Source organism: Pholcus phalangioides, unplaced genomic scaffold (assembly GCF_987345545.1).
Source record: "Pholcus phalangioides strain wild (caught in Gottingen) unplaced genomic scaffold, Ppha-v1.0 ptg000004l_1, whole genome shotgun sequence".
NCBI classification, from domain to species: Eukaryota; Metazoa; Arthropoda; class Arachnida; order Araneae; family Pholcidae; genus Pholcus; species Pholcus phalangioides.
In genome coordinates, this window is record NW_028301597.1 from 32,082,109 (window position 1) to 32,098,775 (window position 16,667).

The following is a 16,667-nucleotide window of genomic DNA, read 5'->3' on the forward strand; positions in this document are numbered from 1 at the left end:
ATCTTTACATCTAATTTTATAGTAAAAGCTGTTTCATATTTCGGTCTTCGAATATTCAAAAACATGAATGAATAAAAAATATAAAATTTTCCCTACCGCATAAATTTCATTATATAATAGTAGAATGTAAGTAAATTAAGAAATCATATCAGAATAAATATTAAGGTAAGTATTTTCTGTGAAACTATTTTCTCTACATAAAATTTAGCGAAAGTACACGTCTAAATCATTTTTTTATGTACTTCTAGTTTGTTTTTGACCCAAACTATCTCTCCACAACTTTTGAATTCAGAAAGTATCAAAGATCTCGAAGCTATTTATTATTCGAGGTTCAATCTGCTTCAATTGAAGCTTCTTTCCTCTAAAACGAGTTGAAATTAAATTTATACAGGGTGATTAAAAATTCCTGGGACAAAATTTAAGAGGTGATGTTAGACACCTGAACAAGTATTTTTGATCGAATCGGATTAGCAAAGGCGGTAGAGGGTGTTTTTGTGGAGAGGGCGCAACAATACTTCACCTACTTTACAAAAAGCAAATATTGTATTTAGATGACGGATTTGGTATTGCAATAAGTGCAATCAACCATTCGAGATTGCATAGTAGTGTAATGTGTGTGGTAGGCCTCCTTTGGGTTCAACATGGATAACACAAATTTTACCCCAAATAATTGTACTGCTTAATCATTTTTGGCACAAATAACCATGGTGGTCCCTGCACGAATAAAAATCAAGCTATAATCCGATTCGAAGGTGCATATGCACTCTCGAATGGTAGATTGCAGCACCTATCCCAGCAAATGCGTCGGAAAAACATGATTGTTTTTGATGCTGTTGTGCACTCTTCACTAAAACACCCTCTACCGCCTTTTTATTGCGATTCGATGGCACATTATGTGACAAAAACTGTTTGTTTATGAGTCATATCAATTCTTAAAGTTCGTCCCATGAATTTAGAATCACCTTGTATATGCGAAACAGCATTCAATCATCATGAACGATAATAGGCCTAAGTTACAAACAAGGTAATTAAGTTTCAGGAAAGATTGGATTACAGAATAAATTAATAAAAATAGCAATGACTAATAAGAGCTCAAAACAAAATAAACGTCAATATTTAAAAAAAATATGATGATAATAACTCAAATGCAATCTATCGTATAAAACAGTTATTCATTTGCATTTTTGTTTTCAGTAAAGGCAAACTAGTTTGAATTTTTTGAATGAAACTGCAACTTTCTTTTTGAATAAAATTGTTGTAATTTTATTTGAATAAAATCTTCAAGATGACGAGACATTTTCTTTTCACATATAAAAAAACATATTTTTTCTAACTCCTCCAATTAACTTCTTTATCAAAATATTTTTTTCTTTTCTGATGAACAGCCATTAAAAATTTGACATTCAAAACATTGTTATTAAAGAATCATTTCTTACCTAAAAAAAAGAGAAAAACAATTTCACAATCATCGATTTTTTTTCTCTATTTTCGAAGAATATTCCATTTTCGTAAATAAAATAAATTTGCATTCGTTTAAATTTCGTTTCGAGAAGAAATTTACCACAGAATAAATCACTTTTTTTTGTACACGGGAAACCTATTTGATGGGGAAAAAATTCTTCGAAGAAATTTCGGCAATTTTTCTTTTTTGTTATATAGTATAGTGACAGTACAAGGTATATACGTGCAACGACATTATTGATGAGTGTCTGGGGTAGTTCGTTTCAATGTTACGGGTAACACTTTACGGAGGTCTTACAACGTTATATGGGAACGTGTTTATCCTTGGAGACTCTGTAAAGCGTTCGAAAAGATTCTCAAATAGGATTAAAGTCGAGAGATTCCGTAGGATGCTCGCTGTAAGTAGAGTAATGATTCGATTTTCACCGATTTTCCTGCAGCTCGTAAAAGACAAACTAAATTCTGGATGTTGACTTGTAGTATTGATATCGATGACATGCAATTTGTGATCAATTGCTTCAGTCCAAACGAGAACATGTAGTTAATATTTAAGACTATTGAAGCATTTGCGATAAACTACTAAGAGAAAATCGAAAATACTGTATAGTGAATTCGGGTAATATAGAATACTGCTTTTATTTTTTCGATTATTCCAATTCGAAGCATGATAAAAACCTGGTACCTTAAAATCTATTCTTGTCTTTGCATTGACAAGGGTATCATTTTTAGAAATAAATATTATGTCTAAGGAAAAAAAATAATTTTCGTCGGGTAATGGTAATATAGAATACTGGATTTCAAATGAAGAAAACTGATTCAAATTTATCAAAAACAAGATTTGATGATTCTATGACAAAGAAAAATGTAAATTTCATCACTTGTTTTTGTAGTCTTTGATGTGGTGATGTTATAGTCTATTTACAAGAGTCGTAGATGTAATCTTCCTTCACTGCCCCAAAACAGTCAAGGCGGTTCCACAGAGATCAAAGCACACATTATTTCTAGACCTGTCTCTAGGTGGAAGTTACAAAACTTTCCATCTTGAAGATATACTCTAGCCCAACTCAAATAATAGTTATGGTGTTCCATATTACCCGACACACTATCTGTGAAAAAAATAATGTCTCACTCAAAAAGGAAGTATTAGTACCACAAAGCTGAGCACTGCACAATAGAATGCAACACTTGTTATGCACATTGCGCTTAATTTGAAATTATTGGACACATTTTTAATACTTTATAAACACTGTTGAAGATTTAGCACGCCCTGGAAGTTGAAAAACAGATATTCCCCTATATCAGCCACGATGATGATGATGATGATGACAATCGAACGACACAGACTCTATGGCATTAAGGAAGCATTTTGAAGTTGTTTATCACTGTTGCACTTGGAGGCCATACGTCAACTGAATCTGGAGAAAACTCGGCATTCCATATTATCTGACTATTCCATAATATCCCAATGTACTATACAGCTCTTTATTCTGCATTTTATGTCTGTAAATTGCTAAGCGATCAGCCTGTTGTCGGTATTCCGTGTATTTTGTGTCGACTTCTTTCCGAATTACCGACATTGCTTCGCATTTCTATCTTTTGACATTTACATCTAAATAGAAACGGGCTACTCGTGAACAAAGAGTTGACAGTTCTTTGACAGTATTAAAAGCACTTAAAACGTGTCCGGGATTTCTAAAAAGGAAGAAGTTCTCACAGAACGAATGCATTAAAGGGAATCTCTGACATTTGAGGTGATGCTTCGTGCCGGCAGGAGCTGGTGTATCATCACCAAAGAGTAGTCTTTCTCAATAATAAAGGATTAATTCACAGACAATCTTTAGTATTAATTCTTTATCTCATATTATGAATGGTGTATACGGTTTACATATGAATGCGGTTTTGCTCAAGCTCTCATCATTGATGGAAATTCAAGTTTTGTAGGTTTGTCAGAAATTGTTTCGTACTCTTCAAGTGGAAAAAAAAAATCCTCAAAAATAGTGCATACTACACAACCAGACTCCAATAAATTCATACTTTCCAACGTAAATTTTAGTTCTATGTAGAGGAAGACGTCCTCTTCTTTGTTAATATAATATATACGGAAAACTGATTGTTTGAACAGTTATTGATGTTTAGGAAAAGAAAATATATGACTTCACGCGAACTCGAACCCCAGTCTCGCGCATGCCAGAACGTACTTTACCTCTAAGCTATGAAAGCAGATGGAACGTCACCTCCTTCGATTTTATATATATGCTGAATAGTGTCATGGATGGCTAGTAGCACATCTTTCATTTCTAACTTACAAATGAAATCAAGACCACCAGGTGGCGACGTATGTGCAGAGAAAGACGTCCCGTTCGTTGTTAATTACATTTAGTCCTCGAACCGCAAAAACTTGATTTTGGTTTATAAAACTCAAAATAAAACCCACGATGAACGTTTTTCATTGCTTATAACCACGGTGGAAACTATCAATAATCACTTTATAATTTCTGATGTGTATGTCCCAAAAATGATGAAACACGAATTCACGTCACTCGGAATTTGGTAACAAAGAAAATAATACTATTACTAGCATCACACACACATACAAAAAAAGAAAAAAAATAGATGGAACAATGAGGAGGTTGTTGTTAAGGGGTTGTTAACCTCCCACATTGTCCCAAACAATAAGAATGTTTCTGATGATAGTAAACCAAATATAGGCATAAAATTACCATATGTTCTTCCGACATTTTTGCGATAGCAAGTTTTGGAAGTCCAAAAAACAGAAAGAAAAGCAAAATTGAGAAAACACAAGCATTAAAAATGACCAGAAAAACACGAAAGAATGCATTAGTAACAGAATATTTAAAGGCTACAACCACAAAAATGTGTTCAAAAAAGTTAAAAGAAAAATTAAAAAAAATCCTACCTGAAAATTTAACTTTTTAATTGAAATGTCACAACATTGTGATCTAAATGGCGTTAACTAGCAAGTCAAAGACGTGGGTGAAGTTTGAAACCAATGAAGGAAGATGGATAGCCGTTGCCACTCAAGATATTGAAAAAGTCCGAAAAAGCGTTAAGGGAATCATTTACATTATCATCACAAAAATTTGAAACTTTGCCTGGATTTAATTTATACAAAAATTGCCACGTTTTCAAGACAAATAAATTCAATTGGTCGAATGGTCGATTCAAAGACCACTCGGACGCAGCAAATACAAATACGAACTCTTCGGACGACCAGACATAAACATCACCCCTCCACGACTGATTCGTGTGAATTCTGACCACGAGGTCCTGATGACGGCTCTCCATTGAAGAGCCGAAACGCGTCGACCATTCAACCAATTGAATTTATTTGTCTTAAAAACGTGGCAATTTTTGTATAAATTTACATTATCGAATGATTTTTTTCTTTTTTTTAATTCTTGATAGTTGTATAAAAAATGTTTCTCAGAATTCTAATACCGATATTAGAATTGAAGTTAGATAGAAATTTAACTTTAAATTTAAATTCTTTGCTTTCATGAAAAATTCCAATAAAAGCAATGCAAGTAAACAGACAAGTATGTATTAGTTCAAAAATATTCGCAAATGCACTAGTAAAACAAGTGCCCATGGGAACCGCCTTGATTTGTTTAAAGATGTTGATGCCATTGCACAAGTAGTTCTCAGGGATGTGAAATTTTACCAAATTACTCCGAAAAAAGAATTTTCCAAGCGAATAATCTCCTTGTATTTTACCTGTAAACTCTTACAGATACAGGGTTGGCTAAAAGTCAGTATAAACATTAAAAATTCATAAAAACCGAAATAAAAAACAGGAGCAGCGTCGCTAGGTCACAGAACGTTTTTTAGGAAAGGGAAAAAAATAACTAAAAAAAACAGCTGATATGTGACACTGACGTACAAAAGTAAAAAGTAAAGATACGCAAATAACGAACAGAATGCCTCCAAATCGTCTAATACAGCAGTATGTGTTCCACATGACCACCACCACGACGATAACACATTGCAGGCGAGTGACAAATCCAGCAACGGCATAGTGCAGCAGGTGCAGTTACACGGTTTATAACGGTGAACTGGTTGTGAATTAGAAGCGCAAGTTCTTATAACCGTCTCATTTGCATAATTACACCGAAGTCATTCGTACCAGCGCGCCACCTATCTCCCCTGTTTCTTTACTTCTATCTTTTTCCTGTCAAAAAAATTCCCGTGACGTAGCGACGCTAAACCTGCAAACCGTTTGGTTATTATGATTTTCTCATTTTTATGAATTTTTATATTTTCTACGGACTTTTTGCCCATCCTGTATTTAAGATATTTCGAAATATTAGTAAACAAATTTGATTTTTTTTTTAATTTTTCAGCATTTTTTGTTCAGAATCTTATCTTCAATTCAGTATTTCTATGTATAAATACAAATACAAATACAATGCCACAACAGACAAAATGCCCAACGAGGTGGCTGATAAAAAGATGCCCATAAAAATATGGATGTCATATTTAAAAAATACAGCAACCCAATTAAAAATGTAATTGACACAAATTATAAACAATATATACACATGATAAAATATTACACAATGCCCATAATGAATACTTATGGTTGTCTTATTCTAAGAATGGATAGCTTCTCGATTTACCCCAACATGTTTATCGTAAAAACATTCGATTGGCGGTGTATACACACACACACACGGTAAAAATTTCCAACTCTAAGGAATCCCCAAGGAATTCACACATGCTTGAATATTTGAATGCGTTGTCTATATACGTACGTGGCACCACCGTATTTACGCTGTCAGAAATATGCGTGTTCCGTGTGCTAGTGATGATTCCATCTGTTTTCTTTCTATTTTTATAATAAGAATACTTCTAAAAAACGAATAGGTAAACACAAGCTGAAATACACGTTGAGTGCTTAAAAGTACTTATTCCAACTGATGTTTCTATTCCTTAGCTGCATATACACCCGGGATGAAGGAAACATCTGAGTCTGCGTTTTAATTCATTATCTTGAAAAGGAAAACAATGTTTTCTAATATGTACTGTGAACAATTCAGCGTACTAATCACTAATGTTACGTTGAAAAGATAACATTTTTAAAGGAAAAACATTTTTATTCTTCGAACTTTGGGTATGAATTTCGATGTTACAGTGGAGTGGTTAATTAATTACACGGATTTCATTACTCTGAGGAATGGAAGCAAGTTGATGTTCGTTACAAACTGTCGAAAACAAGAACTACAATTTTCCGCGTTTTTTTTTTTTTTATTTATTATTATGATCACGATGATAACTTGAAGCTTTTAATCACTAGTCAAAGAGGACGAGGGAGTGGCATTTCAGAACCGATCGAGTAGATAATAGATCGATTATCTCGGTCATTGATGTTAAATTATCACTTTATTCCAGTTTTTGAGATAATCTCACGAACCAACGACCCAAATGATGGCCTAGGACGTTGGAAAATACTGTGATTAATATCTAGCAGGTTAAATATCGGAAAACATGTCAATGGATCAATATGTAATTAAGTGATTCGGCCACTGATTCAAGTACGTGCTCGAATAACAACGATCGGCATTTTCCACGTGCCAGCTAAGAATTAGCTTTCTGAAAATCTAGGATGTATCATCAGGCTGCAATCATTCCAGAGTGCATCTTTAGGTATTTTAGACTGTAAGGGGGATCCCTCTGAACTTGTCGGTGGGTACATAACAATCGTAGAGGAGTGATGACTATGGATGTTTGATGATCTGTAGCATTGGAAATGGAACCAAGGCGGAAAAACTACTTTCCAATTCGTTGATATTAATGTCAATACAAATACTTGCGTTGGGATTTTGACTGTCAGTACCAGGCTTCCAGCAAGTATAAGTAGCTGCTGCGGTGGTCGAAAGGTTTTAGTGACGAACTCGCATCGCGAGGATCCGGGTTCGAACCCCACCGTCTCTACAGTGGTGGTCGGCCGAAGTTGGTTTTCTGTGGTTCCCAACTTCAAGGTGCAAATGCGAGCCGATCTCCCTATTAAAAAGTCTCGCCACAGAGACCAACTGGCCTCCAACGATAAATTATTCAATCATTACACGTCAGTCATAGTCAGGAAAACTGGTGGCAGAAGGCAGCACTATACATAACAATCATTACACAGAAACAAACTTCGTCAGCTTTTACTACACGCGCATTCCAACGTGTACCAATTCGTTAGAGGTTCCGCAAAGGAATGCGGACGAAAGGCATGTGTGGTGTAGTAGTAGTAGTAGTTGCAGCAAGTACAAATAAAAATAATTTTTGGTGCGAAGTGAATATGTCTTTTGAATAAGTGTGGTTCGAAACTTCGCTACTTGTGGACAGATGAGATTAATTGAGTAGACATAACTTATTTTATTATAATTAAGCGAGAAACATCGTTTATATGGGACTCCGGCTACTTTACCATATCCGGTCACATATCGCCATACGGCATTAATTTATTGGAGGGAAATGAAAGTGTCATCTATCGGTGGTCGTTGCCAGCTCGGCAGGTAAATAGCTTGTTTCTAATGTTCTATGACTGGATTTCAACCTCTTGATCCTGGCAGTAAGCTTCATAGTGGAAGACGAGCATCTTACCACTGCGCCACTCGGGCGCTGAACTCATTTGCTGTCACCTATAAAACATATACATATACATTATATATATACATTTTTATAGCACCATATCGGTGCAAATTTCATTCGCCGTGTAATATCGGTTGTTATATATTTATGTTTAGCTCAAAATGATTTTGCGGCAAATATAATATAGGAACCGGTATTATGGTGCATAAGATTTGCATCGGTATGTATCATGTAAATAAACAATATATGATACGTGTCACATACTATTTATTTTAAAGCTGCACGCCGGTGTAAAACCAATAGTCAGTTTTACTTGAAGAATTTTTTATAAATAATTTTGTTCTTATATAATAGGTAGAGGCAGAGTTCCAGCGCAAAGTTTCTATATCTCAATCAATATTTATTCGTATTTACTCTTCTATACAAAGGTATCGGAGCAGGGGAGAGGAATAGAACTCTACTGTTCTTCATTAATGCTTTCATTCTGGCACTGGCATTTTATTGATATAGCATCAATACCTGTATTGTCATTATCCCATGTTTTTCATAGTTTCCGAGTTGGGTCTGGTAACTTCCGGGGCTTGAGAATGCACTTCCAGAATTCTAATTTCTGCTTAATTTTCTCCATTGTTTGATGTTGTGAGACGGCCCTTAGGTAATCATCATCCCTATCTTTTTTATACCAGCATTAGCCACGCCTTCAGTGTTGTTTATCAAGTAAAAAGCCCTGCAAGAACTTGAGCTCGGCTCTTATGTAGGGTTTTTATTAGTAAGATGGCTGAATAATTTTGTTTCGCATAAATAGAAATTCCAAAAGCATCTTTCTGACCCCCCAACAATACAACTTCCTAATCATGTAGTTGCTTCGAGATCTCGGAAAAATGTACTAGTGGTTGGAAAACACTGTTTTGAATAATCTTTCAGAATAAATCGGGTGCTTCTCTAAAAACATACCGTATGAAAACCTACCAAAACTATTTTAGCTCATGTCTCGAGAAGCAAAAACAACGTGTCTACGTTTTTGGTATCAACAAACAGATTAAGACAAATCCAATAGTGTCTTTTAACTTTTCTTCCCGAGTTCACCTCAGTATAATATCCGGAAAATATCTGTCTTTTTAACGCTGTTATGTTTTCTGGATTGAGTACCGGGCACTGGAAAAATATATTTTGGAGTAACGGAACTGTTTCAATGCGTATATCTGGAGGATAGATACTATAAAACAAGTGAGCGTTTTTCACGTCGACGAATAGATATTGTTGATACAAATTCAGTGGTGCCTTGATGTAGTATTGATAAGTTTCCTGGTTTGCGTACCAAGTTCGCGGTACACGTCTTTAACGGAATTGCTTTATGCTGTGTGTCAAAACAGTAGGAAACACAAATAGACGACAGTAACGATCCTCCCTCTTCGTGGTCGAGTAACTGAACACGTACTCATTGATGAGTCGTCTTTCAAAACAATAATCATATTTATTTTGATTAAGGAGGATAGAGAAAAGTGCTACACAACGAGCACATCACACCTTACAACAGCACACTCATCATAATAATAATCAGGAAAAAAGACCCCAGGGGGAGCGTTTCTCTTTTCTTCTCTCTGTGGCTCCCGCGCTATATTTTTCAGGGTAGTTTTTCCCTCTTTTGCTTCTTCGTTTAGCAGCTTCCCTGACGATTCGTCCCGGAACCTTACTCGTCCCCCCTTGGGAGCTCATTGTCTATCTTTTTTTTCAAGACAACTGAGCTTACCACATTTAGGAAAAGAAATGAACAAAGAAAAACATGTTCAAGCACACATACAAAAAAAAAATCACAAAATCAACAATTACCATCGTGGGATCAATGAAAATACCATACTGAATACACATTAGTAATACATATGCACTGAAATGCATTCACATTTACAAACATTTTCCGTGTACTTTCCTAATATATACATTCCCCGACTGCTGAACACGTCTAAAAATTCTTTCGGTTTCGAATAATTGCCGTTGCTGTGAACTTCCAGCTTATTAGATAACCCCATTACGTGGTTCTGAATGTCCTGGACTGATTTCATTTTTATGTGAACAGGAGCGTAGTCCACATCTCCAAATTCTACGTCCTGATCAAATATCAGTCCCACGTGTTGTACTCTGGCAATGTATGGCCTCTGCTTGACTTGGGTTCTAAGGGTCCAATGTAGTCAACGCAGCAGACCTCGAATGGGTTTTCGGGTCTCACGATTGGTTGGATGGGTAGGCGATCTCTATACGTGACGGTGCGTCTGACTTGGCATTCTCGACGACTCCTACGAAACTTCTGAACATCCTTTTTGATGGTAGGCCAGTACGACGAATACTTCATGCGTTGTTTCGTTTTGCGCTCCCCTAGATGTGCTGCCAAAGGTATTTCATGGGCCATCCGAAGCGTTTCCATTCGTTTGCAGGTGGGAACGACAACCTGTACGATATTTTCGCCGTTTACGTTCTCGGAGTGAGTGAGAACACCATTCCTTACGCCATAAGGTCTTTGGCCCAGACGTACGAAGTCCCAGCCCTTCTCGAGATCGCCATCTCCAATTAGCAAACCGATAAAGTCCTTGTCTCCTTTATCGGGGACTTGTGATGCATCAGGGATGCAGTTCCCTCCTTCCACGTTCGAATCCAGGAGTTGTACGACCGACATCGTTGAGTCTCCGGTATGCCGAATGGACCCAGTGAGCTGCACACTTTCCGACAGCGCCTCGTACGCAGTTGAGCATATTAACATGTCGTTAACAAGTTTCTTCGACACGGCACAAGTTACAGGAATGTCGCTGTGCATACCATCATCGATTCTCATCGGGATAACTTTCAGTGCCGCTACCTCAGTTTCCCCGAACGCAGATATTATTCGTATAGTGCCTTCTCCGTCGCAGTTCGAAGGCACCAAATCCTCTCTCAGAACTGATATCTGAGCTCCATTATCAATAATCGCTTTAAATTTTTTCGTTCCGCATTTGATGGGTGCAATTTTAAGTTCATCGATTTTCCCCGTGACCTTCGCAGAAGACACAGGAACCGAAACCTTCACCGTCAAAATATTCGAGGCTTCACTTGGTTCCACCGTCATTAATTGACTCTGTGCATTCACAATGGCATGCCCTTTCGCATTATTGTTGCAAACCCTCGATATGTGCCCAACCGAGCCACAAGAATAGCAAGTTGGCTTCACAAAGGTTTTACGCGTTTCGGTTTTGAGTCCTGGCCTGGAATTCGGTGCTTTAGGAGGAAAACTTCTACTGTTACCATATTTGCCAGCTTCATCTTTCACGTTATCATTGCCCGAGCCCACCTTCCTGAAGTTTGACCGCACACTTTCGTATTCATCTAGCTTGTCAGCTAGGATAGACGGAGATATGAAAGAGGCCCATTCGTCCACGAAATGGCCACGTATATCGCCGGGAACGCGTCGTTTTAGTTGGTCAGTAATGACAAGGCTCTTCAGTGTCTCGAAGTCACCAACGTCCAGACCCCGGATCCACTCTTCGAAGAAATTCGATATTTCGAAGACAAATTCTCGCCATGATTTCGCCGGGTTGCGTTGATGTTTGGTGAATTTTTGCCGGAAATGTTCCGCACTTAATTTGAATTTCCTAAGGAGGATCTCCTTAATGTACTCATAATCATCAAACTTCTCTTCCGATTCTCGGGCGATTAATTGGGTTATATCTGACGGCAATAAGGTCAGCAAAGCTGACACCCAGTTTCTTTTGTCCACCCCGATTCTATTCGCCTGGCGTTCAAATATTATGAGAAATAAGGCGATGTCATCCTCCTTGGCGTCAAATTTTGGAACAAGCCTCGTCAGTTCCGTACTGAATGAGGTTAAATTCTGTCGTCCATTTGTGGACGCGTTCGTCCTTTCCATCTCCAAGCGGAGTTTTTCCATTCGAAAGAGGTGTTCTCGTTCTTCACGCATCCTCCCTTCAGCTAGGTCACGCTCTTCTCGTGCTTCCCTGTCTCCCTTGATGACAGCTAACTGCTCTCGGATGAACTCCTCGTCATAGCCGTCACATTTGAGGATGCTATTCCTCAAGTCCAATATGTTCGATCCGTCCTTGACCACCAGACCCAACTCCTCTGCCAAAACCACCAAATCACCCCTCCTTGCACGCCCGAGATATGCCATGTTGCTTGGTATATCGTTTTTTTTTCGCTTATAAATGTTCACACTTAATCTACGTGTATACGTCCACCGTCATATGTTAATGACTAATCATTCGTAAAAAAAAATATATACATATATAGATAGATATATGCTCAATAATACTGACGTATTTCAAACAAACCCAAAAAAAAAAAATAAATAAAATCGTACATTCAAAGATAATTGAAAAAAAAATTAGTATGTGCGATAATACTGCTGTTCAAAAAAAAAAAATCACATTCTCAATAATAAACTGACGTTTCAAAAAAAAATATAATTTTCTGAGCGAATAATACTGACGTATCTTTTCAAAAAAAAAAAAAAAATCAGTACTCGCATAATTACCGCCGTTTCAACACACAACAGAGCAATGATGCTCTCACTTGATAAACAACAGAGCAATGATGCTCTCACTTGATAAACAAAAGGGCAATGATGCTATCACACTTGATAAACAACAGAGCAATGATGCTCTCACTTGATAAACAACAGAGCAATGATGCTCTCACTTGATAAACAAAAGGGCAATGATGCTATCACACTTGATAAACAACAGAGCAATGATGCTCTCACTTGATAAACAACAGAGCAATGATGCTCTCACTTGATAAACAAAAGGGCAATGATGCTATCACACTTGATAAACAACAGAGCAATGATGCTCTCACTTGATAAACAACAGAGCAATGATGCTCTCACTTGATAAACAACAGAGCAATGATGCTCTCACTTGATAAACAACAGAGCAATGATGCTCTCACTTGACACACAACAGGGCAATAATGCTCTCACGTATATCACTAGAACTGATGCTCGCCACACGAACCGCCGGAGCAATGATGCTCGTCAACTATGCCGCTGGAGCTGATGCTCGCTGAATACGCCACTGGAGCTGATGCTCGCTGAATACGCCACTGGAGCTGATGCTCGCTGAATACGCCACTGGAGCTGATGCTCGCTGAATACGCCACTGGAGCTGATGCTCGTCAACTATGCCGCTGGAGCTGATGCTCGCTGAATACACCACTGGAGCTGATGCTCGCTCAATGCGCCACTGGAGCTGATGCTCGCTCAATACGCCACTGGAGCTGATGCTCGCCACCTACGCTGCTGGAGCTGATGATCGCCACCTACGTCTCTGGAACAATAATGCTCGTCAACTATGCCGCTGGAGCTTATGCTCACTGAATACGCCACTGGAGCTGATGCTCGCTGAATACGTCGCTGGAGCTGATGCTCGCCACCTTACGCCTCTGGAGCAATGATGCTCGTCAACTATGCCACTGGAGCTGATGCTCGCTCAATACGCCACTGGAGCTGACGCTCGCCACCTACGCCTCTGGAGCAATGATGCTCGCTGAATACGCCACTGGAGCTGATGCTCGCCACCTACGCCTCTGGAGCAATGATGCTTGCCACCTACGCCTCTGGAGCAATGATGCTTGCCACCTACGCCTCTGGAGCAATGATGCTCGCTGAATACGCCACTGGAGCTGATGCTCGCCACCTACGCCTCTGGAGCAATGATGCTCGCTGAATACGCCACTGGAGCTGATGCTCGCCACCTACGCCTCTGGAGCTGCTGGTCGTTGAATACACCACTTGAACTGATGCTCGCTGAATATGCCATTGGAGCTGATGCTCGCTACATACGCCTCTGGAGCAAATGATGCTCTTCACCTTTCAACTGCAGAGCAATGGTGCCCTCAGGAACCACCCGTCATCAGCAGTCCATGCTTTCTCTTTCTCATAGCTTGACAATGGAGGAACGCTGTGGCCATTTTGCCCTTCTTCATAAGTGTTATTCTTCAAAATGTTCCCCCGATTTTTTTTTTCAGTTCTAAATCCTACCGACTGCGCCAGTAACGATCCTCCCTCTTCGTGGTCGAGTAACTGAACACGTACTCATTGATGAGTCGTCTTTCAAAACAATAATCATATTTATTTTGATTAAGGAGGATAGAGAAAAGTGCTACACAACGAGCACATCACACCTTACAACAGCACACTCATCATAATAATAATCAGGAAAAAAGACCCCAGGGGGAGCGTTTCTCTTTTCTTCTCTCTGTGGCTCCCGCGCTATATTTTTCAGGGTAGTTTTTCCCTCTTTTGCTTCTTCGTTTAGCAGCTTCCCTGACGATTCGTCCCGGAACCTTACTACGACCATGGTAGTTTTCACTCAGCAGAATAAACTAATTGCATTGCAGTGTAAAGAGGTTTAAAAGACGTATTCAAGCGGCAAATTTTATCTGTGTGTCGATATATATAGCACAGCCTCCACCTATTTTTTTTCTTTAAGTTATCTAAATATTTGTGTGAATAGGACGACTTTTTCTAGTTTTTTTTCTCACGAGAATCACATCCAGGGGTGGATTTAGAGGTCGCCGTTGAGAGGGGTGATTTTATAAATCGCTAAAAAATTAGTTTTTGTCTAATTATTATTTTGTCAAAATTATCATTTTGTCTGTATTTTTATGACAGCCCCGTTTTTCTGTTCTATTTTTCCTCATAACGAATTTTTTGAAATATGTCGCAGTTTTAGTCGAAGTTTTCATGAATTTTTCGTTGAAATATTATGATATAGAAGTTCCAGAAATGTCATCAATCATCGCATTTCGGTTGGGGCCGGGGTTGATCACAACGATCACACCTGAAGCAGCGAAAGAACCACGTAATCCCAAGATTATGTCTCAGCTATCCGCTCTGCTCACGCTCTAGTTTATGCTGGAATGCATTCCACATAAATCTTAGCCGAATTACTAAACACTGTCAGCAATTCGAGTCCATGAACCCCACCGGCGCCACAGTGGTGGTCGGCTGAAGTTGGTTTTCTGTGGTTCCCAACTTTAAGGGGCGAATGCGAGCCGATCTCCCCGTTAAAAAGTCTCGCCACAGAGAGCAACAGGCCTACAACGCTACAAATATTCAATCATTACACTTCACTCACAATTTGAAGTATAGATGGCAGCACTGAAATATCAGACACAACACTAGCTACACACACAGACTGTTAGGTGCACTCAGTTTGTTCCAGACTCTGCCACGAAGCTGAGCTGGAAGAGATCTCGGCAACGGGATAAGTCCGGTGGCAGAGACCCTGGCGTTCATTCATTCAGCCCTTCGAGTCCAGGGAAAACATTTTATTTACTACGGTTATTAGGATACAGTCAAACCTCATTAAGCTGACGTCGTAGAAACACCAGAAATATTTCGTACTAACCAAACTTCGTTTTAACTAAGGAAACAGCGATTTAGTTATGTCCAACGGAAATCTTTGATTGCTATTAAGCAAAACGTGTTATTAATAAGCGAGTTTGTCTCGTAAAAGTGTATTGGTATGTTGGTACAGCTAGTATTTCTACGATACATGGATTGTTATTTAACTCTCAGATTTTACAGTCAACCGTCACCCTTTACGGCTAATGACTATGATGCCGACTGCGATGATTAGAGCAAAGAATGACGTATCATTTAAATTTTATCATTGCAATTATACGTTAAAGTTGTCGTTATTATTCCTTCTACTGTTTCTTTATGTTGTTTCCTTAGAATTCTGCTTCGCTCTACCATTTTGTAAGTTGATTGAATTGTTATTATCTACGAATAAGATATTCCTACAGAGTTTCTCGTCTCGTCTTTAGAAGCACTGCAATCGGTTTTCCGTTTTAATAGATCAGAAACATCCGTTCTACAGTAAAAATAAAAATTAGAAAATTGAACTAAGTGTTGTTTAAAAGCTTATGGAGAATCATTCACATACACACAATCATCAGTGAGCGCTCTGCTATCGATTCAAAGGATGAATACGAACTTATGGTGCACGATCTTGGCTTTCTATGATTTACTATGGGAGAAATCTCCTTCATTTAAGGAACATTTAAAAAATGTCCTATTCACTTTAGGCACTCAATTTTTTCCTCTCAATTACTATAGATATCCTTATATAATTTACCACGAGAATGTATGATTTTAATTGTTCGTTATTTTTTTCTTGAATTTTAATTTAAACAATATGCAACTATTTCAAAAATCACCAAAATTTACCCATATTTTGTGCCATAATTTTTTTTAAATAATGTTAATAAAAATCCTCGTGTTAAAGTATGTAACACCACAGTGTTGAAAAACACATAATGTTTCAAGACATTTCAGTGAATGGTTGTCTGAAAAAAAATGTCCCTTTTGTAATAAGACCCTTTGTAATAAGACCCTTTGTAATAAGACCCTTTGTAATAAGACCCTTTGTAATAAGTCCCTTTTGTAATAAGACCCTTTGTAATAAGTCCCTTTTGTAATAATAAAAAAACTTATTCTTGAGAAAACACCATTTTAGTTGAAAATATTAGAATATATAATGACTCCCAGGTAGTTTATATTGAACTATTTTCAAAATATTTCTAGTGCAGGTTAAGCAAATACTCGAACTCAGTTAAAC

General features: G+C 38.0%; 2 protein-coding genes across 3 annotated transcripts in view; one reads left to right on the forward strand and one right to left on the reverse strand.

The window, feature by feature from the left end:
• Nucleotides 1-16,667, forward strand: part of LOC149087100 (nephrin-like) — a 277,872-nt gene that overhangs the window by 3,100 nt on the left and 258,105 nt on the right. The window lies entirely within an intron of this gene.
• On the reverse strand, nucleotides 10,175-12,211 carry LOC149087101 (uncharacterized). Its single transcript, XM_089231905.1, has one exon. The coding sequence runs from the start codon at nucleotides 12,209-12,211 to the stop codon at nucleotides 10,175-10,177; it is 2,037 nt and encodes a 678-aa protein (XP_089088031.1).

Bases quoted from the DNA above. Each gene is read 5' to 3' on its own strand.
- LOC149087101 (XM_089231905.1), bottom strand. From the start codon at position 12,211: ATGGCATATCTCGGGCGTGCAAGGAGGGGTGATTTGGTGGTTTTGGCA.